Consider the following 23,335-nt stretch of genomic DNA (forward strand, 5'->3'; position numbering starts at 1 on the left):
AATGTCAAGAACTCCCCAATTAACAAAAGCGCTACTGCCGCGGAGAACCCATATGAAGAACAGATAGATGATTGTCCAATCCGATCCAAGTAGTCCACGCACTCCAGTGACAGAGTACCTTGTCCTTGTGCTCTTGTGCTGTCCAATAACCTAGGATACGAACACATTACAAGCCAATAGACAAAACATCAATCCATAAAAAGTTGAAGGAGAATACAAAATTAACCAGCGAGACTAAGAGACTAAAAAGCATTAGATAATTATCATATGAAATCCAAGGACCGAGTACGTGTTCTTCCTGTTAATCTTGGAATTATAAACGCTCTTGTGTGAACATTAGTAGTTCAAGATGCTATAACACAAGTAAACCAAGAAATACAGAATGAGAACACATAAACTCAATAACCAGTTGTTTGCGAGAATGGCCCATACCTACTGGGTAGAACACCACTTAACCCTTGCATAAATTTATTAAGATGCATTAATAGTTTGCAGAAAAGAATATATGGCCACAAAAGTATCCTTCTCTTTACAAAAAATACAAAAAGTAATCTAGATTGAAGATGAATTCCCTATTATAGAGGATAAAGAAGGGATAGAGCTAATCATTGGTGTTTTATTTTTCCATAGAAGGCAAAGAGTTTTCTTTTCTTACAATTTGCTGCTGTACAAACAGATATATCAAAACCTCTTTCAATCATAGGATCCAACTACTATTGCAGCAAGCAAGAATTAAATCAATGGTTTCTTAAATTTCAAAAGACAATCATGGGAAAAAAAATACAAATAAACACATTATAAATCAGCAAGAACGATTCTAGATCAGAACTCTTACTATTGTAGATAAGTATGACTCCAATTTTTGTAGATTTTGGTTAATAAAGTTGATAGCATCTTGAACCTCACTATCTGTCCACCGAGAACCATCCTCATTTACTTCTGGAAGTTTCTCAAACATTAGAGGACCTGAATAGCTTCCCTCTACAGAAGAGTCTTTCTGCAACAGAGTTGTCAAAATAAAAGCAGTAGTGTAATCAGCAAATAAAAATATAACTTTGTAATAATTATATTGAACAATTAAATGCAGAAAAAAAAAACCCCTCACCTGACATGTAGCATGGAAATTTCCAATAGAAGCCTCCAATTGCAGAAACAGATCATTGATCTTCACCAATAATAATGACACTGACTTCTCAGGGTCATTGACTAAATCATATCCAGCTGTGTCCACCACCATGTAGATCTATTGCATTCAACAGAAGTCAGTGATTCATATGCTAACAATATTTGCAGGTTTACAAGTTTAAGTCATCAAAATTCATGGACGGATGGTACCAAGGTGTCTCTTTTCAGCTTTTTATTTATTTATTTTTGGTACAATTGATGGCAATGGAGATTGGACTTGCAAACTCCTACCTAAAGTCTTAGGCTTAATTAGTGAATTAGTCAACATTCAACAGATGAAGAAATATAACATAACAATACTAAATGGCAACCACATCAACACGGATGAGAAGCTGAAGTTATACTGCATGATTAAGAGACCTGCAATCTCCAATTTATTGATTGAGATGTCTTAGTACTTACGATGTGAAGTACTATATCATTAAAATATATGGTGTACCATTAATTGGAGCTTCACAATGATATACTAATCTTGTAATTTTCTTTTGCATTTGGAAATATAGGTCATTTTTTTACCCACCAAACTAAATGACATAACTGATACCTCTAACAAACACCTAAGTCAATAGCAGGAGTCTTAGTAAAGCTAAAAGAGCATATTAATTAAATGTTTGAATTTTAACAAACGGAAACTATGACACTGATACATGTATACATTAAATTATATTCTTAGTAGGAGAAAAACCTGAGCCAGAAATGTAGCCAAACAGTATCTTAAACTGCTCAACACATTTATTCTCTCAGATATATAGAGGATGCCAGACCATACGTGTGCTGTTTCCCAGAACCATCACTAACATAATCACGAATCAGTTGAACTGTGCCATTAAAAAATGCACATGGACCTCTCCCACATATCATGAAGTATGCTTTTCGAGCATTTGATTCCTGAGAGTAGATAGGTAAACAAAAAAATTTCAATGATCAAAATTGCTAGAGAAAATTAAGGCCAAATGGAAGTCTACCATAATGAAATACTGGTCACTAACCTCGGCTTTAGATTGCCAAAATTCTAGGTTCTTCTGGATGTAATGCAAGTTTAAGAAAGTGTGTTCAATAATGTTCTCCAAAACGATAAAAATTCTGGAATTTTCAGATGCAGTCCTGCACATATGAAACCAATAGAACCTTCTTAAAAAAATCACACCAGTCTATATTTCTAACTAAACCCCACAATGCCAAACTTGAAAACACATGAAACAAACTAGTGACGAGAAGAAAGTAGAGTCTGAACTCTCAAGAACCAGATCAGGGGCTAAAGATGCTAGCCATGGGTTAACAATTTATAGTTTTTTTTTTTTTTTTTTTTTTTACTTATCATTAACAATTTATTTCCTTCTTTTAACAATGGAAATTTCCAACGATCATAGCATAACAATACCAGCTTCAATCACAACAAAAAATGAAGCAACAAAATCCCAGCATTTAATTGAAATTAAGCCCTGAAAACAGTCATGATCATCACAAATGAAAGATTTCAAAATTTCTTGGCAATTTCATCAATCAACTGGAGAAGCATTATTATTGGCATACACTAGAACTCGGATATAACAAGAGAGGTAAAAAATTTACATGGAGGAAGAGGAGACCGAGGCTGAGGTAGGCAGAGGGAGGGGGAGGCAGGTCTTTCTGCGTCGGCGCTTAGTGGCGCCGCCTCCTCCGGCGCGCCGCCATAGAGATTTGAGATTCCAGCGAGCAGGCTAGAGCTGTAGGTAGATGAAGTAGCCGGCAAGAAGCTACGAAGTCGGGTCCAGATATAGTTGGAGTATAATGAGACTATCGCTTTTACGTCCTTCGCCGCCGCCGGCGCGACGGAGAATCCATTGCTAACTGAGTGATAGCCTGGTAGGTGATCGCTCGCAAATGATATCGTGCACCCGGTCAATTGGTCAACGTTTCGTTCTCTGCTCATTTGGGTAATTAGATGATAAATAAGAATAATAACTTTTTGATCAAGTAACATAAACAGGTATCACAATTTCTCATCAGATTCCGATTTCCGCTTCCCGCTCCTTGCTTCGGGTGCTTTCTCCAAGGAGAAAAATATTTGGAATCTGGCCCAAATGTCCAATTCCACTGAAATGTAACCTGAAAATGTAATTAGGCAACTGAATGTAACCTAAAAATGCAATTAGGTCACTGAATGAAAAAATGCACAATTAAGTCACTAAACACTCTAAATGTATGCAATTATACAATCCATTTCAAATGTATTATGTATGCAAATGTTTTCATCCATTTCATCATGTTGTCTGCTTACCTCATTGTCTCAATATGACATGTTAAAAAGTGTAATTACACTTTTTTAAAATTTAGGAGCTTAATTGACTTTTCAGGTAATGTTTAGTGACTTATTTGACTATTTTTCTTAATATATATTGTTAATTGAAATTGTAGTAGAATTAAAATAATACGCTGTTATTGCTATAATGAAGCTAGTGTGTGTGAAAAATGAAATTGAAAAAACAATGCAATATTGTCAAATGAAACTAAAGTATAATTAAAATGGTACTCACTTCATGGATCATACTACTACATGCATCATGTTCCACGATAAAATTTGCCATAATAATTACAATGTGCCTAATTGCCTAAATGAACAATCGTTGTATCGTGGACCCTGATCCAATACACAAAATTCATGTTCATAATATGCATACACATAAACACAATATAATGAAAATGACCCGCATGGGCAGTTCAACTGGTCATAGAGGTGAAACTTTAGAAGAATGACCAGGGAGCAACCTCTCAAAGTGAGTGGGGTTCCTTGTGCGGGGTTCAACCTTTTGGATTCTGTGTATTACACAGCTGGGGACACATAAACACTTAACATAATGCACAGAATTCATACTCATAATGTACATAATTCATGATTATTATATTGTGTTTATGTGTATATATGTGCATTATATGAAGTCAAATTCTGTGTATTAGATTAAAATCCTTAGTGTATTGTGGACCCTGGTCCACGATATAATTTACGGCAAATTATGTCCTGGACCCGTGTCCACACTGAATTGTGGACACGGGCCCAAAACGACGTCGTTTTTTAAAAAAAACGCGTCATTTAGTTTAAAAAAAAATCGCGCGTGTTTTGCCGTTAACGGCGTTATTATTATTATTTTTTTGGATTATGAATGTACAGTTATGCCGTTATGAATGTACAGTTATGCCGTTATGAATGTATAATTATACAATTATGAAATTATGAACACAGAGCTCTAACATTATGAACTTACAATTATGAACATATATAGTGATAAAATTATGACCATGGAGCTTTAAAATTGTGAATATAGAGCTTCGAAGATTATGAATGTACAGTTATGGAGTTATGAATGTACATAGAGTTATGAATCTACAGTTATGGAGTTATGAATCTACAGTTATGAGATTATGAATCTACAGTTATGGAATTATGAATGTACAATTATTGATCGAATTCTGAACTTACAATTATGAACATATAGTGATAAAATTATAAATATAGAGCTTTAAAATTGTGAACATAGAGCTTCGAAAATTATGAATGTACAATTATGGAGTTATGAATGTACAATTATGGAGTTATGAATGTACAGTTATGGAGTTATGAATGTACAGTTATAGTGTTATGAACGTACAATTATGGAGTTATGAATGTACAGTTATTAACATATAGTAATAAAATTATGAACATATACTCTTATAACGAAGCGGTCTGAAATATTAAAAAAAAAAAAAAAGAAGATAACAGTGCTTGCTGGACACGGGTCCAACGCATAACGATTGATAATTTACCGTAAATGAACTAGGCTAAGGTATTGGGCCAAGAACACTAGAGCCAAGCTTTGGGCCCTCATTTGCCTTCTCGATTGGGCTCAAGTCCATTGTTGGATGTTTGGACAGATTAGCCAATTATCTCATTAATTTCATATCATTTTTGTTAGGATCTATTTCAAAAAATTTTATATAATCGATGCAAGCAGACTACTTTCACATTTATGACTCAGAAACATCAAGAAGATTGAACAATCCTAGATGGACGGATGTGGTAGCTTCGTGAGAAAGTGCAGACTAATCTCATTTGTCTACCTAAGATGATTATGGATTGAAAATTAAACAAAAATTGTGTTAACATTTTTGTAATTACGAATGTGCATTTGAAAACACTTGATAGTGTATATGCGGATCGAATAACTGCCAGTGCACTTACATGTGTGTAGCATTAATTATCCGTGAATGCATTATCATATATTTTATTTTCAAATGCCGTCGTAATTATAGAAATGTCACCCTCATTTTTTCCAATTTCCCATTATTCATTGGACTATTACATGTTTGCAAGTTAGTCAGATAGTGATTGGAATTAAAATTTATATATAGTCACAATAATAGTATAATACTACTTGTTAATAATTGGGTTTAAAAAACAATTTCATTCACAATAATTTCAATTCATTGCACATTATATGGCAATCTTTGTTAGTATTCTTCTCTCAAAATTAAATGTTGAATCTCCATCTTTAAGCGCCCTCACACCCGGGCTCGATAGAGAATTTTGGAGGATGTAAATCACAATAACTCATCAAAAGCTCAGCAGATAAGGCCAAATACCGGTACACACAAGGGTTCTGTCCATTTTAGACATAATAATTCCCATGCTGTCTCTACCAAGGTTCGAATCTTGATCTCTTCTCCCAAATATTGCCTATTGAACCAGTGAATTAAGTCCGTGCGAGTTCTATGTATTCTTGATTTGGTAGTACGGAGTATTTGGTATGCATGTGAAGTTGTTTAATTTGTACAAGATCCTAAGTCAAGAATGAGTTAGAATATAACAACTAATAATGTACTAAGACTATGTGGTCTAATGGAACCCGGTTAGACTTTCATTTGGAATGTTATACGTTTGAGTCTTAGTGGAGGTATTATTTGTTTTTTGTGTTTCAGTAGATTGAGAAAGTACATTATTATTGGTTCTTTGTGTTTTAGTAGGTTGAGAAAGTATATGAACAAATACTACATTGTAATAGAGCCAGTAAGTGGTAATGTAGCTAGTAGCGAATTGAATATGCAACTTTATTTCTTTATATTTATAATATTCAACATCATGTTTTAATGTGGACATATTAAACTTGACTCTCTCTACGACTCTGCCCAACAATAATTGAGGAATGTGAATACTAAAATGATGAAAAATAGATGAGGACTAGCATATATTATGTACAAGTTGTTTATGTCATGAATTTTTAAATAATATTTTTTACTCTAATTTTGATCTCAAGTTATATATATTTAAACAATAATTTTGATACTTTTATTAAAACTCATTTTGATTACTAAATAATTGAATTGAATCCATTCCCACTCTTTATAACTCTAACAGTACTAAAAGGAAAAAAAAAAAATATTTAGACAGATTTTTTTTACCAATATTTATCTCATGAATGATATGACATGTATTAATTATTGCATTGTTTTATATTTATTAATTGGCATATCTGAAAAATAACTGGTAATTGGCATATCTGAAAAATAACTGGTCTCATTACAATGTAATTGTGAATCAAGATCAGATGACATAAAACTTCAGGTGAGAAGCGTGAGCTAATCTGATCCATCTATTTGGAATCATACTTTATTTACTCAACCATTGTAACCCTTTCGAAATAACTATTTAATATTAAGTTTGGTGCAACATTTTTTTCATAAGTTATTTAGATAGTGATGGGATCAAGATTTATATAGTCATGATAGTACTACTTGTTAATTTTTGTGTTTAAAAAATGAATTCAATCAAGCTCTTAAACTCTGAAATTAAATGGGTTATGGAACTATCAACCTGCAGATTGACTGTTTTAGCATGCTTCATGCAATTTCATAGCGTATATAACAAGTCTTTCCAATGAATTGGGCAATTTATATCCTACACCAGGACGCGCATTGCATTGTGCCTCTGATGCAAAATGACGTCGTTTTAGATTTTTTTTTTTTTTTTTTTTTGAAATTTCACTACCTGTGCTCGCGGTTAATTTTCTGTAAAAAAAAAATCTCATGTTATACTAGAATACACATAATTGTATACATGAATGTACATAATTGTATAACAAAATGCACATACTTTTTTTTTTTTTTTTTTTTTTAAAGATAATACATATAGTCTAACATAATACATAATATACATAAACTTTTAACATAATAAACATCAACTCTTAACATAATACACATAAATTTTCTGTTTCGGATGTACATAATGTATAAAGAGATGTACATGATGTATAAAAATGTACATATTGTAAAACAAATACACATAATTGTATAAATAAATACACATAATTTATAAATAAATACACATAATCGCGTCAACTCGCCACATAATTTACCAAAACGATGTCATTTTGGGAGACACGAAATGCACAATGCTACGCTCGTCGTGTGCAGGGGTATAACGATTGAATTAAGTGTACCCAGGCCAAATGTGAGTGAAAGTAAATATACTATATTTAGATTGGTTGATATATCACGAATTCGTAGATTTTGGATGGATTTTTGTAACTTTAACGACCAATGTTTAGCAATAAATTAAAACAATTGGCAAAATGGATTTCTTTCTCGGGTTGATCAAACATGTGTCTAGCGGATATTTGAAGATGTGTTTGAGCGAAATTCACATGACTCAAGCAAGTAAATGACTGTAAGGAAGTAAATTAATCTAAGTTGTCATAATTTCCACGAAGAGTCAAAATAATTAGAACATTGTGACTACCAAATCAACTGCCTGACTAACTTGTTATTGCCTCCATTATATACCAAATTGTTCGACCAACTTGCTTGCCCCCTTTATATATAAATAATATATATATATATATATATATATATATATATATATATATATATATATATATATATAGAGGCCTGAAGGACCGTCCAGGAGAGAACTGAGAACCATCCAGCGCGCGCCACGTGTCATTTGGTGCATGTAAAATATGTTATATGTGCAAGTAGTTGGTGCACCTTTGCAAGTAAAAAGTACAGGCAATGCACCTACGTACTTTCACCTACAAGTGCATGAATTTTGTTTTTAACATTCATTGGTCTGAGTTCATTCTGTTTGACATCGCTTTTGTTCTTACAGAGGAGTTCAACGGTTAGTTAATACCGGTGAAAACCACCCGCAAACATTCATGCATCTACTTATAACTATAGGTGCACGCACCTAGTTATAAACTATAGGTTCTGGACACGTGGCACGCGCTGGATGGTTCTCAGTTCTCTCCTGGACGGTCCTTCAGGCCTCTATATATATATATATATATATATATATATATATATATATATATATTATATATATATATATATTATTTATATATAAAGGGGCAAGCAAGTTGGTCGAACAATTTGGTATATAATGGAGGCAATAACAAGTTAGTCAGGCAGTTGATTTGGTAGTCACAATGTTCTAATTATTTTGACTCTTCGTGGAAATTATGACAACTTAGATTAATTTACTTCCTTACAGTCATTTACTTGCTTGAGTCATGTGAATTTCGCTCAAAACACATCTTCAAATATCGCTAGACACATGTTTGATCAACCCGAGAAAGAAATCCATTTTGCCAATTGTTTTAATTTATTGCTAAACATTGGTCGTTAAAGTTACAAAAATCCATCCAAATCTACGAATTCGTGATATATCAACCAATCTAAATATAGTATATTTACTTTCACTCACATTTGGCCTGGGTACACTTAATTCAATCGTTATACCCTGCCCACGACGAGCGTAGCATTGTGCATTTCGTGTCTCCCAAAATGACATCTTTTGGTAAATTATGTGGCGAGTTGACGCGATTTATGTGTATTTATTTATAAATTATGTGTATTTATTTATACAATTATGTGTATTGTTTATACAATTATGTACATTTTTTATACAATCATGTACATCTCTTTTATACATTATGTACATCCGAAACAGAAAATTTATGTGTATTATGTTAAGAGTTGATGTTATTATGTTAAAAGTTTATGTATATTATGTATTATGTTAGACTATATGTATTATCTTTAAAAAAAAAAAAAAAAAAAAAAGTATGTGCATTTTGTTATACAATTATGTACATTCATGTATACAATTATGTGTATTCTAGTATAAACATGAGATTTTTTTTTTACAGAAAATTAACCGCGAGCACAGGGTAGTGAAATTTCAAAAAAAAAAAAAAAAAAAAAATCTAAAACGACGTCATTTTTGCATCAGAGGCACAATGCAATGCGCGTCCTGGTGTAGGATATAAATTGCCCAATTCATTGGAAAGACTTGTTATATACGCTATGAAATTGCATGAAGCATGCTAAAACAGTCAATCTGCAGGTTGATAGTTCCATAACCCATTTAATTTCAGAGTTTAAGAGCTTGATTGAATTCATTTTTTAAACACAAAAATTAAACAAGTAGTACTATCATGACTATATAAATCTTGATCCCATCACTATCTAAATAACTTATGAAAAAATGTTGCACCAAACTTAATATTAAATAGTTATTTCGAAAGGGTTACAATGGTTGAGTAAATAAAGTATGATTCCAAATAGATGGATCAGATTAGCTCACGCTTCTCACCTGAAGTTTTATGTCATCTGATCTGATTCACAATTACATTGTAATGAGACCAGTTATTTTTCAGATATGCCAATTACCAGTTATTTTTCAGATATGCCAATTAATAAATATAAAACAATGCAATAATTAATACATGTCATATCATTCATGAGATAAATATTGGTAAAAAAAATCTGTCTAAATATTTTTTTTTTTCCTTTTAGTACTGTTAGAGTTATAAAGAGTGGGAATGGATTCAATTCAATTATTTAGTAATCAAAATGAGTTTTAATAAAAGTATCAAAATTATTGTTTAAATATATATACTTGAGATCAAAATTAGAGTAAAAATATTATTTTAAAAATTCATGACATAAACAACTTGTACATAATATATGCTAGTCCTCATCTATTTTCATCATTTTAGTATTCACATTCCTCAATTATTGTTGGGCAGAGTCGTAGAGAGAGTCAAGTTTAATATGTCACATTAAAACATGATGTTGAATATTATGTAAATATAAAGAAATAAAGTTGCATATTCAATTCGCTACTAGCTACATTACCACTTACTGGCTCTATTACAATGTAGTATTTGTTCATATACTTTCTCAACCTACTAAAACACAAAGAACCAATAATAATGTACTTTCTCAATCTACTGAAACACAAAAAACAAATAATACCTCCACTAAGACTCAAACGTATAACATTCCAAATGAAAGTCTAACCCGGGTTCCATTAGACCACATAGTCTTAGTACATTATTAGTTGTTATATTCTAACTCATTCTTGACTTAGGATCTTGTACAAATTAAACAACTTCACATGCATACCAAATACTCCGTACTACCAAATCAAGAATACATAGAACTCGCACGGACTTAATTCACTGGTTCAATAGGCAATATTTGGGAGAAGAGATCAAGATTCGAACCTTGGTAGAGACAGCATGGGAATTATTATGTCTAAAATGGACAGAACCCTTGTGTGTACCGGTATTTGGCCTTATCTGCTGAGCTTTTGATGAGTTATTGTGATTTACATCCTCCAAAATTCTCTATCGAGCCCGGGTGTGAGGGCGCTTAAAGATGGAGATTCAACATTTAATTTTGAGAGAAGAATACTAACAAAGATTGCCCATATAATGTGCAATGAATTGAAATATTGTGAATGAAATTGTTTTTTAAAACCCAATTATTAACAAGTAGTATTATACTATTATTGTGACTATATATAAATTTTAATTCCAATCACTATCTGACTAACTTGCAAACATGTAATAGTCCAATGAATAATGGGGAAATTGGAAAAAATGAGGGTGACATTTCTATAATTACGACGGCATTTGAAAATAAAATATATGATAATGCATTCAGGATAATTAATGCTACACACATGTAAGTGCACTGGCAGTTATTCGATCCGCATATACACTATCAAGTGTTTTCAAATGCACATTCGTAATTACAAAAATGTTAACACAATTTTTGTTTAATTTTCAATCCATAATCATCTTAGGTAGACAAATGAGATTAGTCTGCACTTTCTCACGAAGCTACCACATCCGTCCATCTAGGATTGTTCAATCTTCTTGATGTTTCTGAGTCATAAATGTGAAAGTAGTCTGCTTGCATCGATTATATAAAATTTTTTTGAAATAGATCCTAACAAAAATGATATGAAATTAATGAGATAATTGGCTAATCTGTCCAAACATCCAACAATGGACTTGAGCCCAATCGAGAAGGCAAATGAGGGCCCAAAGCTTGGCTCTAGTGTTCTTGGCCCAATACCTTAGCCTAGTTCATTTACGGTAAATTATCAATCGTTATGCGTTGGACCCGTGTCCAGCAAGCACTGTTATCTTCTTTTTTTTTTTTTTAATATTTCAGACCGCTTCGTTATAAGAGTATATGTTCATAATTTTATTACTATATGTTAATAACTGTACATTCATAACTCCATAATTGTACGTTCATAACACTATAACTGTACATTCATAACTCCATAACTGTACATTCATAACTCCATAATTGTACATTCATAACTCCATAATTGTACATTCATAATTTTCGAAGCTCTATGTTCACAATTTTAAAGCTCTATATTTATAATTTTATCACTATATGTTCATAATTGTAAGTTCAGAATTCGATCAATAATTGTACATTCATAATTCCATAACTGTAGATTCATAATCTCATAACTGTAGATTCATAACTCCATAACTGTAGATTCATAACTCTATAACTGTACATTCATAACTCCATAACTGTACATTCATAATCTTCGAAGCTCTATATTCACAATTTTAAAGCTCCATGGTCATAATTTTATCACTATATATGTTCATAATTGTAAGTTCATAATGTTAGAGCTCTGTGTTCATAATTTCATAAATTGTATAATTATACATTCATAACGGCATAACTGTACATTCATAACGGCATAACTGTACATTCATAATCCAAAAAAATAATAATAATAACGCCGTTAACGGCAAAACACGCGCGATTTTTTTTTAACTAAATGACGCGTTTTTTTTAAAAAACGACGTCGTTTTGGGCCCGTGTCCACAATTCAGTGTGGACACGGGTCCAGGACATAATTTGCCGTAAATTATATCGTGGACCAGGGTCCACAATACACTAAGGATTTTAATCTAATACACAGAATTTGACTTCATATAATGCACATATATACACATAAACACAATATAATAATCATGAATTATGTACATTATGAGTATGAATTCTGTGCATTATGTTAAGTGTTTATGTGTCCCCAGCTGTGTAATACACAGAATCCAAAAGGTTGAACCCCGCACAAGGAACCCACTCACTTTGAGAGGTTGCTCCCTGGTCATTCTTCTAAAGTTTCACCTCTATGACCAGTTGAACTGCCCATGCGGGTCATTTTCATTATATTGTGTTTATGTGTATGCATATTATGAACATGAATTTTGTGTATTGGATCAGGGTCCACGATACAACGATTGTTCATTTAGGCAATTAGGCACATTGTAATTATTATGGCAAATTTTATCGTGGAACATGATGCATGTAGTAGTATGATCCATGAAGTGAGTACCATTTTAATTATACTTTAGTTTCATTTGACAATATTGCATTGTTTTTCAATTTCATTTTTCACACACACTAGCTTCATTATAGCAATAACAGCGTATTATTTTAATTCTACTACAATTTCAATTAACAATATATATTAAGAAAAATAGTCAAATAAGTCACTAAACATTACCTGAAAAGTCAATTAAGCTCCTAAATTTTAAAAAAGTGTAATTACACTTTTTAACATGTCATATTGAGACAATGAGGTAAGCAGACAACATGATGAAATGGATGAAAACATTTGCATACATAATACATTTGAAATGGATTGTATAATTGCATACATTTAGAGTGTTTAGTGACTTAATTGTGCATTTTTTCATTCAGTGACCTAATTGCATTTTTAGGTTACATTCAGTTGCCTAATTACATTTTCAGGTTACATTTCAGTGGAATTGGACATTTGGGCCAGATTCCAAATATTTTTCTCCTTGGAGAAAGCACCCGAAGCAAGGAGCGGGAAGCGGAAATCGGAATCTGATGAGAAATTGTGATACCTGTTTATGTTACTTGATCAAAAAGTTATTATTCTTATTTATCATCTAATTACCCCAAATGAGCAGAGAACGAAACGTTGACCAATTGACCGGGTGCACGATATCATTTGCGAGCGATCACCTACCAGGCTATCACTCAGTTAGCAATGGATTCTCCGTCGCCGGCGGCGGCGAAGGACGTAAAAGCGATAGTCTCATTATACTCCAACTATATCTGGACCCGACTTCGTAGCTTCTTGCCGGCTACTTCATCTACCTACAGCTCTAGCCTGCTCGCTGGAATCTCAAATCTCTATGGCGGCGGCGCCGGAGGAGGCGGCGCCACTAAGCGCCGACGCAGAAAGACCTGCCTCCCCCTCCCTCTGCCTACCTCAGCCTCGGTCTCCTCTTCCTCCATGTAAATTTTTTACCTCTCTTGTTATATCCGAGTTCTAGTGTATGCCAATAATAATGCTTCTCCAGTTGATTGATGAAATTGCCAAGAAATTTTGAAATCTTTCATTTGTGATGATCATGACTGTTTTCAGGGCTTAATTTCAATTAAATGCTGGGATTTTGTTGCTTCATTTTTTGTTGTGATTGAAGCTGGTATTGTTATGCTATGATCGTTGGAAATTTCCATTGTTAAAAGAAGGAAATAAATTGTTAATGATAAGTAAAAAAAAAAAAAAAAAAAAAAAACACTATAAATTGTTAACCCATGGCTAGCATCTTTAGCCCCTGATCTGGTTCTTGAGAGTTCAGACTCTACTTTCTTTCTCGGTCACTAGTTTGTTTCATGTGTTTCAAGTTTGGCATTGTGGGGTTTAGTTAGAAATATAGACTGGTGTGATTTTTTTAAGAAGGTTCTATTGGTTTCATATGTGCAGGACTGCATCTGAAAATTCCAGAATTTTTATCGTTTTGGAGAACATTATTGAACACACTTTCTTAAACTTGCATTACATCCAGAAGAACCTAGAATTTTGGCAATCTAAAGCCGAGGTTAGTGACCAGTATTTCATTATGGTAGACTTCCATTTGGCCTTAATTTTCTCTAGCAATTTTGATCATTGAAATTTTTTTGTTTACCTATCTACTCTCAGGAATCAAATGCTCGAAAAGCATACTTCATGATATGTGGGAGAGGTCCATGTGCATTTTTTAATGGCACAGTTCAACTGATTCGTGATTATGTTAGTGATGGTTCTGGGAAACAGCACACGTATGGTCTGGCATCCTCTTATATATCTGAGAGAATAAATGTGTTGAGCAGTTTAAGATACTGTTTGGCTACATTTCTGGCTCAGGTTTTTCTCCTACTAAGAATATAATTTAATGTATACATGTATCAGTGTCATAGTTTCCGTTTGTTAAAATTCAAACATTTAATTAATATGCTCTTTTAGCTTTACTAAGACTCCTGCTATTGACTTAGGTGTTTGTTAGAGGTATCAGTTATGTCATTTAGTTTGGTGGGTAAAAAATGACCTATATTTCCAAATGCAAAAGAAAATTACAAGATTAGTATATCATTGTGAAGCTCCAATTAATGGTACACCATATATTTAATGATATAGTACTTCACATCGTAAGTACTAAGACATCTCAATCAATAAATTGGAGATTGCAGGTCTCTTAATCATGCAGTATAACTTCAGCTTCTCATCCCCGTGTTGATGTGGTTGCCATTTAGTATTGTTATGTTATATTTCTTCATCTGTTGAATGTTGACTAATTCACTAATTAAGCCTAAGACTTTAGGTAGGAGTTTGCAAGTCCAATCTCCATTGCCATCAATTGTACCCAAAAATAAATAAATAAAAAGCTGAAAAGAGACACCTTGGTACCATCCGTCCATGAATTTTGATGACTTAAACTTGTAAACCTGCAAATATTGTTAGCATATGAATCACTGACTTCTGTTGAATGCAATAGATCTACATGGTGGTGGACACAGCTGGATATGATTTAGTCAATGACCCTGAGAAGTCAGTGTCATTATTATTGGTGAAGATCAATGATCTGTTTCTGCAATTGGAGGCTTCTATTGGAAATTTCCATGCTACATGTCAGGTGAGGGGTTTTTTTTTCTTGCATTTAATTGTTCAAATATAATTATTACAAAGTTATATTTTTATTTGCTGATTACACCTACTGCTTTTATTTTGACAACTCTGTTGCAGAAAGACTCTTCTGTAGAGGGAAGCTATTCAGGTCCTCTAATGTTTGAGAAACTTCCAGAAGTAAATGAGGATGGTTCTCGGTGGACAGATAGTGAGGTTCAAGATGCTATCAACTTTATTAACCAAAATCTACAAAAATTGGAGTCATACTTATCTACAATAGTAAGAGTTCTGATCTAGAATCGTTCTTGCTGATTTATAATGTGTTTATTTGTATTTTTTTTCCCATGATTGTCTTTTGAAATTTAAGAAACCATTGATTTAATTCTTGCTTGCTGCAATAGTAGTTGGATCCTATGATTGAAAGAGGTTTTGATATATCTGTTTGTACAGCAGCAAATTGTAAGAAAAGAAAACTCTTTGCCTTCTATGGAAAAATAAAACACCAATGATTAGCTCTATCCCTTCTTTATCCTCTATAACGAATTCATCTTCATCTAGAATTACTTTTTTGTTATTTTTTGTAAAGAGAAGGATACTTTGTGGCTCATATATTCTTTCTGCAAACTATTAAGCAATCTTAATAAATTTATGCAAGGGTTAAGTGGTGTTCTTAACCCAGTAGGTATGCCATTCTTCCAAACCAACTGGTTATGAGTTTATGTGTTCCTCATTCTGTATTTCTGTTTACTTTGTTATACTATCTCTGAACTACTAATTTTCACACAAGAGCTTTATAATTTCCAAGATTAACAGAGAAGAAAGTATCTCTTGGATTTCATATATAATTATCTATCACTTTTACTTAGTCTCCTGGTTAATTTTGTTTCTCCTTCAATTTTTAGGATTTTATGTCTTTGCTTGTAATTTTTTCCTAGGTTATGAAGCACAAGAGGCCAAGGAAAGTAACTCTTCACTGGATGCGCTATACGTGTGGGATCGTTGGCATCTCTATCTGTTCTTTATGGGTTCTCCGCCATAGCCGTTTAATGGGGAGTTCTGACATTGACAATTGGATTTGTGAAGCAAAAGAATCAACAATTAGTTTTTGGAATGATCATGTAGAGCAACCGGTGAGCAGCATATCATGACTAATATTGAATCTCAATACTCATTTTTTTTTTTCATGAAATTCCATATCTCAGCGATAAATCTCTTTGACCAAATAATCTCCTCAAACACTCAGAATTTCTTTTAATAATGTTAGTAATGAAATACTGAGAGATTTGTTTCAACTGAGTTCCTATTGTATTTGGCATCTGTGATTGTCTGATTGATGCCTATGCCATTCAGCTTACTGAATTTTTTTCTCATCTATGCTGAATTTGATTTGTCTTTTTATTTTTCCATCAGCTTCTCTCGATAAGAGATGATCTTTTCCATACATTCAGGAAGAGGCAGAAAGGCGCAATGGAACCTGAAGAAGTACAGATAACTGCTAACTCTCTACACAGGTTTGTTAACTACTGCGAATTGAGAGCATTTTTCGAGCTCTGAATTGCTGATTGAATGTTGTTGAAAACATTATATCCAAGTCATGTAATCTAGTTTTGCATATGAGCAAACTGGCTCACAAGTAGCTTGAGCCTTGAATGTCCGACTTGTTGACCGCCAAGCTTGTCTTTTTTTTTTTAATCGTTGAATAGTATATTGCTTTTGGTATGATAATAATGTGACAAAATTAATCTTGTACCATTGTTTCCTATATAAAGTGCTATCAGATCTTCACCCTTTCACACCAAAATGTCCAACCTTAGCCTCACAACTCTCTTTCACCAGTTTCCATCCTTTTCTCACCAGCAGCAGTTATACATTTCTAGTCCTCCCATTTTTCTTTTAGAATCATCCATTGCATGTTTTGCTGTTTCTCTCTTCAACTGATCCGCTACACTGATTGCTGTGCTGTGCGTTCCCTAACCGTAAATAGAATTTTGATGTACGCAAGGAGTTTAATATTGCTGAAGTATTGCTTTCCTTACCTCAACATTATCTATAAAAGATTATGAAATGATTTGCAGAATGTTGCGAGCTTTCACCGAGCAAACAAAAGGCACGATGCTTCCAGAGAATGCCACAGACAATGAAATGCTAGAAGTAGTAATGGAAAGGTGCGAACAACCCCCCCCCCCCCCCCCCCCCCCCCCCCCCCCCCTTCCTTTTTGCCAATGCTTGCAAAAAAAGAAAAATTGAATTAATGTTTCCTTACAGCTTGGCCTCTCTAAAAAATGGCTGCTTTTGTTTGAAAAAGCAACTTCTACCTAAGTTTTCATAAATACCTATATTTTGGTCTGGTATTTTAGTTATTAAAAACCTTAGATATATTAGATCATTATTACTTGAATCCCAAAAGTGAATCTCGTGTGGCATGTAAGACCAAAGTCCTTACACAATGCATCGCAATTTGATAGCTAATTAGCTACCCATGGACTTGTACTGCATCTGTAATCTTGAACTTTTATCTGAAAATATATAGTGCCAAACTTTGGTCAGTTATTTGATCTGTATTTGTGCAAGATGTAAGCATGCATTATTATTGAGGTTCTGCAAATACGCTCTGAAGCGATACTTGTTAGTGTAGATATGAAAAAGAAGTGATGCATCCACTCCAAAATCTTCTCTCCGGGGAGCTTGCCCGTGCTTTACTTATCCAGGTATAACATACCGTACTATCTCACATGCTAGTGTCACAACAGGCATTTTAGTTTTTTAGAGAATGATAATAGTGTCTGGTTTTGGCATATGACATTTTGTTTTATGATTTCAGGTCCAGAAGCTAAAACTCGACATTGAGGAGTGAGTTAAATAGGCTAATGCTGTTATCCCGTTATCATTTCTTCTTAGATGTCAATTTCTATTCATTCTTTTCCCTGATAGAAGCTTTTCAAATCAGGGCAATGCTTGAGCTGGATCAAATTCTTCGAGCAAATGAAATTAACTTTGCTATCCTAGCCGCTTTACCAGCCTTTTTCCTCTCCCTTGTCGTAATCATGTTGGTGCGTGCATGGTTTAAACAGGTACGATTGGCTTTTTATTTCTCTGTAGTCTACTTTAGTTTGGGATAAATATACAAACACTTGTGCACTTGAGCAGATAATGCGGTTTAGTGCTTTCCTTAAACCAAAAGAGAAGAAAATGCAAATTACAAACTGAAAATTGTATGGATGTATGTATCTGACCTGCATCTCTCGCACATTGAAAATAATTTTTTTAATTTTGAATCAGGATACTAGAGCGGAAGGCAGGGGAAGAGTTGCTCGAATTCAAAGAAGACTCCTTATTGTACAAGTTGAGAGAAGGATTATGCAATTAGAAAGCTGCAAGGATCAAGGACTAGTAAGAACACTTACCTTGAACTATACGCTTGATGACTTTATCTATTATTTTTTATTTTTTAAAGATGTTTTGGACAGATGGAAATGTCATAAGCTCGAAAAACTACACTTCCTGTTTTAGTGCGTTAACCTTTCACCTATAATAGCTTTGCAATGAAATGCATGGCGATTGGCGAGCCTTCAAATGCAAAATGCAGTAATAGCTGCAATAGCTATGAAAGCAAAACCTCCAAAATGGATATGACTTGAATGGTGTCAAACTATTATATTCATATTGTTCCCGGGGAATTTCTTCCAAAGTACTTTATGTATGACTTTCAGGAAAAGGATGCTCAATTCATTTTCGGCTTGGTGCTTTATTATCTGGACCGCCTGCACTCTGCAGCAGAGTTGCACGCGAGGGCAACTGGTGAATGGATAAGGTATGTTCGCCTTTTCATTGTTTTCGTTTAAAGCCATTTGAACATATACATACAGAAGTGTATTTATATAACATTCTGGCTGCTCGTATCGTATCAGTTTGAGACAGGATATCATCGATCTAGCAAAACCAGACATCCAGACTGCACATAAACTGAAGATTACTTCACGAATGGAGCGCGTCTATGACTGCTTGCTTCCTCTACCGAAACGCCAGTAGTTCTGCCATATCAGCAGCGCTCTCGAGCCCCCCAGCCTTGGAGTAGATCAAGCAATGCTCTACGAGTCTTGGACTCGCGATTATGTTGCAGCACTTTCTCCATCTCATTTTTGTCATACTTATTCTGGAGCATTTGCTCTTCCAGTTTTCTCTTCTTTCTCTTTTCAGTTTCTGTTATTCTCCTCTGAAACTACCCTTATAATACAATTCACCAAGTAACCTTAGTTACTACGGAGTATTAATGAATTTTCATTGACATGATAAATACAATATAATTTTATATACACATTAATTCATTTTGTGTTGTGTATAGTAGTTACTAATGATCTTTGATTCTAGTACAAGTATCTTAATTCTCAAGTAAGGCCTTGACTCTCAATTGTCAGAAGCTCCAAAAGTAAAATATCAAGTTTGGTCTCAGATACACTGTTGCAAAAAATTGGCCTAAGTGACTGCCTAGGCGCTAGGCTGAGGCCAATTATCCCTAAGCGATCGGCCACCTAGGGGTAAAATCTCGAGTTTGGTCTTTGGTACATTGTTGCAAAAATTGACCTAAGCGGCTCCCTAGGCATTAGGTGCCCTTAGGATAAAACGAATAACCCTCTAGGCGTCCAACTCGGCTGACTAATGCCTAGCGTCTACTACAACTATGCTCTCAGGTAAATAGAATAACATGTGTTGAGAGATTGAATGTTCCATATTTAATAACAACAATACAAATGGCTTGTAATTAAAGTGAAGAAACTTAATTTTTTTTTAATAATATATGTCTAGGCCAATTAATAAGACTGAAATTATTTACTAAATAAATAAAATAGAAAAAAATTAATTTGATTAACGAATAATAGGTAAAATGAAACTGATAAAATAATAATAAATTTATTCCCATAACTTTTAGAATTAGTAAATAGTAAATTTATCCCCGTAGCTTTTTTAGTTTTTAACTATTCATGATTAACCAGACTCAAATTTAAATACTCCGTATTAAAGACAAATTTAGAAAGTGAATTAAACATTGGTAAAAAAAAAAAAAAAATGTTACCGGAGCGTCACCGTATGTAAAAATTTTGACATCAAATGCGCTGAGAATCTTACGGAGTACTACATCAACGGTAACATTCACATTTGGGAGCCTCTAACGGCTAGTAGTTAAAAAGGAAAGTATTCCAATTCCATCACAGCCGTCCGATCAAACCCAATCCAACGACGACCCTTACAGAGAGTGAAAAATATGACCGTTGAAGAAGAGCCGCTTCGCAGCAATTTAAATCCCAAACAGCGAACTCCTCAAACCCTCGCCTCCATAACCAGATTTCACTCCAATCCAATCTGCTCTGCAAATATAAGATTCTAGAGAAGAAAGCGAAGGGGAAGAAGAAGAAGGAATCTTTAGAGAGGATATAAATTGTGGCGACTGAAAACCACGCAGAAGGAGCGACGCACAACAGTCGTCTCCATTCTTTCATTTCGTGGATTTTTGGTCGGAATAGCGCAGAGGAAGAAGAAGAAGAAGCTCCATCCATGGCGTCTAGAGCTGTTCTGCGTGACCAACCACCCAGAGGTAACCCTATATAGATTCAACTTTTTCTCTATGGTGTTTAATTTCTTGAGGAATTTCTGGTTTCTGGGTTCTTCAATAAGATCTGGTGGTGTTTATCTTATCTTCTTGAATACATATGAAATGTTAGGCCAAGAAAAAGTAAAAATTTGTGTGATTGTGTGATATGGGGACTAAATTTTGAGTCTTTAGGGGGGGAAGGATTGAAGCAGAAGAATGTTGCAGCAGATGGGAGAAACAGAAAGGTTCTCAGAGACATTGGGAATCTGAGAAATGCTCCACTTGATCAGATTGGCCGCCCCACCACTAGAGGATTTTGTGCTCAAGACAAAATCAAGGCAAGTTCATTTCTGATCAATTTTCGGTCCAAATTCGTGTCCATAGAGTTTGGCTCTTACTCGGGGGCTCGTGATAATGGAAGTTTAATGTTTGATTTGCAGAAGCCAGTGGTGGCAGCACAGAAGAAAGCAGCTGCTGTGAAACCTTCCCCTGCAAGATCAATCATTGTCATAAGCTCTGATGAAGAAGATGAAGAAGAAGTAGAAATCTTGAGTGGAAATAAGAAGGAGAAGAAGAAAACTGGAAAGACTTTCTCCTCTACTCTCACTGCAAGAAGCAAGGCTGCCTGTGGAATCACCAAGAAGCAACAGAATGAACAAATCCTGGAGATTGATGCAGCAGATTCTGGCAATGAATTGGCTGTGCTTGACTATGTTGAAGATATCTACAAATTCTACAAGCTCTCAGAGGTCCAACAATGGCTTCCAATCTATATAAAATAGTGTATATTTGACGGGCTTTTTATCGAACAGCTTGCGTGCTTACATGGTTTCTGATTTTTCTGTGTGATTTAGGATGAAGGTCGAGTGGGAGATTACATGGCGGCGCAACCGGAGATCAATGCGAAGATGAGAGCTATTCTTGTGGATTGGATGGTGGAAGTTCACCGGAAGTTTGAGCTCATGCCGGAAACTTTCTACCTTACGGTTAACCTAATTGATCGATTTCTTTCGATGAAGACGGTTTCCAGGAAGGAGCTTCAGCTGGTAGGGATAAGCGCGATGCTGATCGCCTGCAAGTATGAGGAAATCTGGGCGCCGGAGGTGAACGATTTCATCATGATTTCCGACAACGCGTATGTTAGGGCTCAGGTTTTGGCCATGGAGAAGACGATTCTCGGGAAGCTGGAATGGTACTTGACGGTTCCGACGCCGTACGTTTTTCTCGTGCGGTACATCAAGGCGGCGGCCGGCGGCGGCGCGGATGATGGAAAGGAGGTGGAGAACATGAGCTTTTTCCTGGCGGAGCTCGGCGTGATGAGCTACTCAGCCGTCAAATACGGGCCGTCGATGCTGGCGGCATCCGCCGTGTACGTTGCGCGGTGCACGCTCAACGCCGCCGCGGCTCCGCGGTGGACTGAGACGCTCCGGCACCACACGGGGTTTTCGGAGGAGGAGATCGCGGATTGCGCGAAGATGCTGGTTGGCTTCCATGCCGGCGCGGCGGAGAATAAGCTGAAGGCCGTTTACAGGAAATTCTCCAGCCCGGATAGAGGCGCCGTCGCCCTCTTCCCCCCGGCGGCAGCGCTTCTACCACCGCCTACCGCCGCCGCCATAACTTGTTGAATTCCTGGTTCAAATACTACGCCCATGGGATCAATGCTTGAATGATCGATCTATGTCATGTTTTTTTTTGAAGCCATCGATCTATGTTATGTTAGAATATTAATTTGAAGGATTTAGTAGTAAAGACATTAGTTATGTTTTTTGTTTGTTAATATGTTTGGTTTGGTTTTCACTTTGCCCATGCTATGTAAGCATATGGATATCTTCATACTTTTAGTAATGCAATATTTCTTTCGACTTAAAAAACAAGTTATATTATAGAAGTTTATAATTCCAATATTAAAAATCATTTAGGATTGGAAAAAGGGTCAAATAGGCCATCGAACTTTAACTTAAAAGTTAATTAGACCCTTAAACTTTTTAAAGGTGCAATTACACCCATCAACAATTCATTTAGGTGCAATGAAGCCCTAAAATAAGTTAATGACCTGCTATCACAGGTCATTAGGGTTCAGGCCACTTTCCGGCGAATTTTTCGGCAAAAAAAGTGACCAGTAACCGACCCAGATTTGCCAAAAATTTCGTCGGTCTCTTTTTTGTCAGAAATTTCGCCAGTCACCTTTTTTTTTTTTTTTGCCGAAAATTTGCCGAAAGGTGGCCTGAACCTAATGACCTGTGATAGCAGGTCATTAATTTATTTTTGGACTTCATTGCACTTAAATGAATTGTTGA

The 23,335-nt window shown here is 34.8% G+C and overlaps 2 protein-coding genes and 1 long non-coding RNA gene across 6 annotated transcripts; 2 read left to right on the plus strand and 1 right to left on the minus strand.

The window, feature by feature from the left end:
- Positions 1 to 639: 639 nt before the first annotated feature.
- Positions 640 to 3,014, minus strand: LOC109191624. Its single transcript, XR_002055961.1, has 6 exons — positions 2,758 to 3,014; positions 2,175 to 2,289; positions 1,871 to 2,073; positions 1,106 to 1,243; positions 836 to 997; positions 640 to 664 (listed from the first exon to the last, which is right to left on the minus strand). It is a non-coding gene; the product is annotated as an uncharacterized LOC109191624 (long non-coding RNA).
- A 10,451-nt stretch (positions 3,015 to 13,465) lies between these two features.
- LOC109191668 (protein DGS1, mitochondrial) lies at positions 13,466 to 19,766 on the plus strand. 2 transcript variants are annotated; one of them, XM_019342301.1, is made up of 14 exons: positions 13,466 to 13,800; positions 14,273 to 14,387; positions 14,489 to 14,692; positions 15,321 to 15,458; positions 15,563 to 15,730; positions 16,387 to 16,581; positions 16,862 to 16,962; positions 17,527 to 17,616; positions 18,087 to 18,159; positions 18,273 to 18,301; positions 18,399 to 18,522; positions 18,731 to 18,841; positions 19,162 to 19,262; positions 19,360 to 19,766. In XM_019342301.1, the coding sequence occupies exons 1-14, from the start codon at positions 13,550 to 13,552 to the stop codon at positions 19,478 to 19,480; spliced, it is 1,821 nt and encodes a 606-aa protein (XP_019197846.1). In that variant the 5' UTR covers positions 13,466 to 13,549; the 3' UTR covers positions 19,481 to 19,766. The 2 variants fall into 2 exon arrangements, with proteins under 2 accessions (XP_019197846.1, XP_019197847.1); XM_019342302.1 differs by having other exon boundaries at positions 15,569 to 15,730.
- A 779-nt stretch (positions 19,767 to 20,545) lies between these two features.
- On the plus strand, positions 20,546 to 22,871 carry LOC109191613 (G2/mitotic-specific cyclin S13-7-like). Of its 3 annotated transcripts, XM_019342220.1 has the most exons (5): positions 20,546 to 21,041; positions 21,231 to 21,376; positions 21,479 to 21,787; positions 21,893 to 22,706; positions 22,742 to 22,871. In XM_019342220.1, exons 1-4 carry the CDS (start codon positions 21,002 to 21,004, stop codon positions 22,661 to 22,663), a joined length of 1,266 nt encoding a protein of 421 aa, XP_019197765.1. In that variant the 5' UTR covers positions 20,546 to 21,001; the 3' UTR covers positions 22,664 to 22,706; positions 22,742 to 22,871. The 3 variants fall into 3 exon arrangements, with proteins under 3 accessions (XP_019197765.1, XP_019197764.1, XP_019197766.1); XM_019342219.1 differs by having other exon boundaries at positions 21,893 to 22,871; XM_019342221.1 differs by having other exon boundaries at positions 21,234 to 21,376; positions 21,893 to 22,871.
- Positions 22,872 to 23,335: the final 464 nt, after the last annotated feature.

This window comes from Ipomoea nil, unplaced genomic scaffold (genome assembly GCF_001879475.1).
Source record: "Ipomoea nil cultivar Tokyo-kokei standard unplaced genomic scaffold, Asagao_1.1 scaffold1708, whole genome shotgun sequence".
Lineage (NCBI taxonomy): Eukaryota > Viridiplantae > Streptophyta > Magnoliopsida > Solanales > Convolvulaceae > Ipomoea > Ipomoea nil.

What these genes read in the sequence shown, in the direction of transcription:
- LOC109191668 (XM_019342301.1), top strand. Translation starts at nt 13,550, where the DNA reads ATGGATTCTCCGTCGCCGGCGGCGGCGAAGGACGTAAAAGCGATAGTC. An exon ending in TGGCTACATTTCTGGCTCAG is followed by an intron (nt 14,693 to 15,320) that starts GTTTTTCTCCTA and finishes TGAATGCAATAG; the next exon opens with ATCTACATGGTGGTGGACAC. An exon ending in ATGATCATGTAGAGCAACCG is followed by an intron (nt 16,582 to 16,861) that starts GTGAGCAGCATA and finishes TTTTTCCATCAG; the next exon opens with CTTCTCTCGATAAGAGATGA.
- LOC109191613 (XM_019342219.1), top strand. Translation starts at nt 21,002, where the DNA reads ATGGCGTCTAGAGCTGTTCTGCGTGACCAACCACCCAGAG. An exon ending in GCGTGACCAACCACCCAGAG is followed by an intron (nt 21,042 to 21,230) that starts GTAACCCTATAT and finishes TTGAGTCTTTAG; the next exon opens with GGGGGGAAGGATTGAAGCAG. An exon ending in AATTCTACAAGCTCTCAGAG is followed by an intron (nt 21,788 to 21,892) that starts GTCCAACAATGG and finishes TGTGTGATTTAG; the next exon opens with GATGAAGGTCGAGTGGGAGA.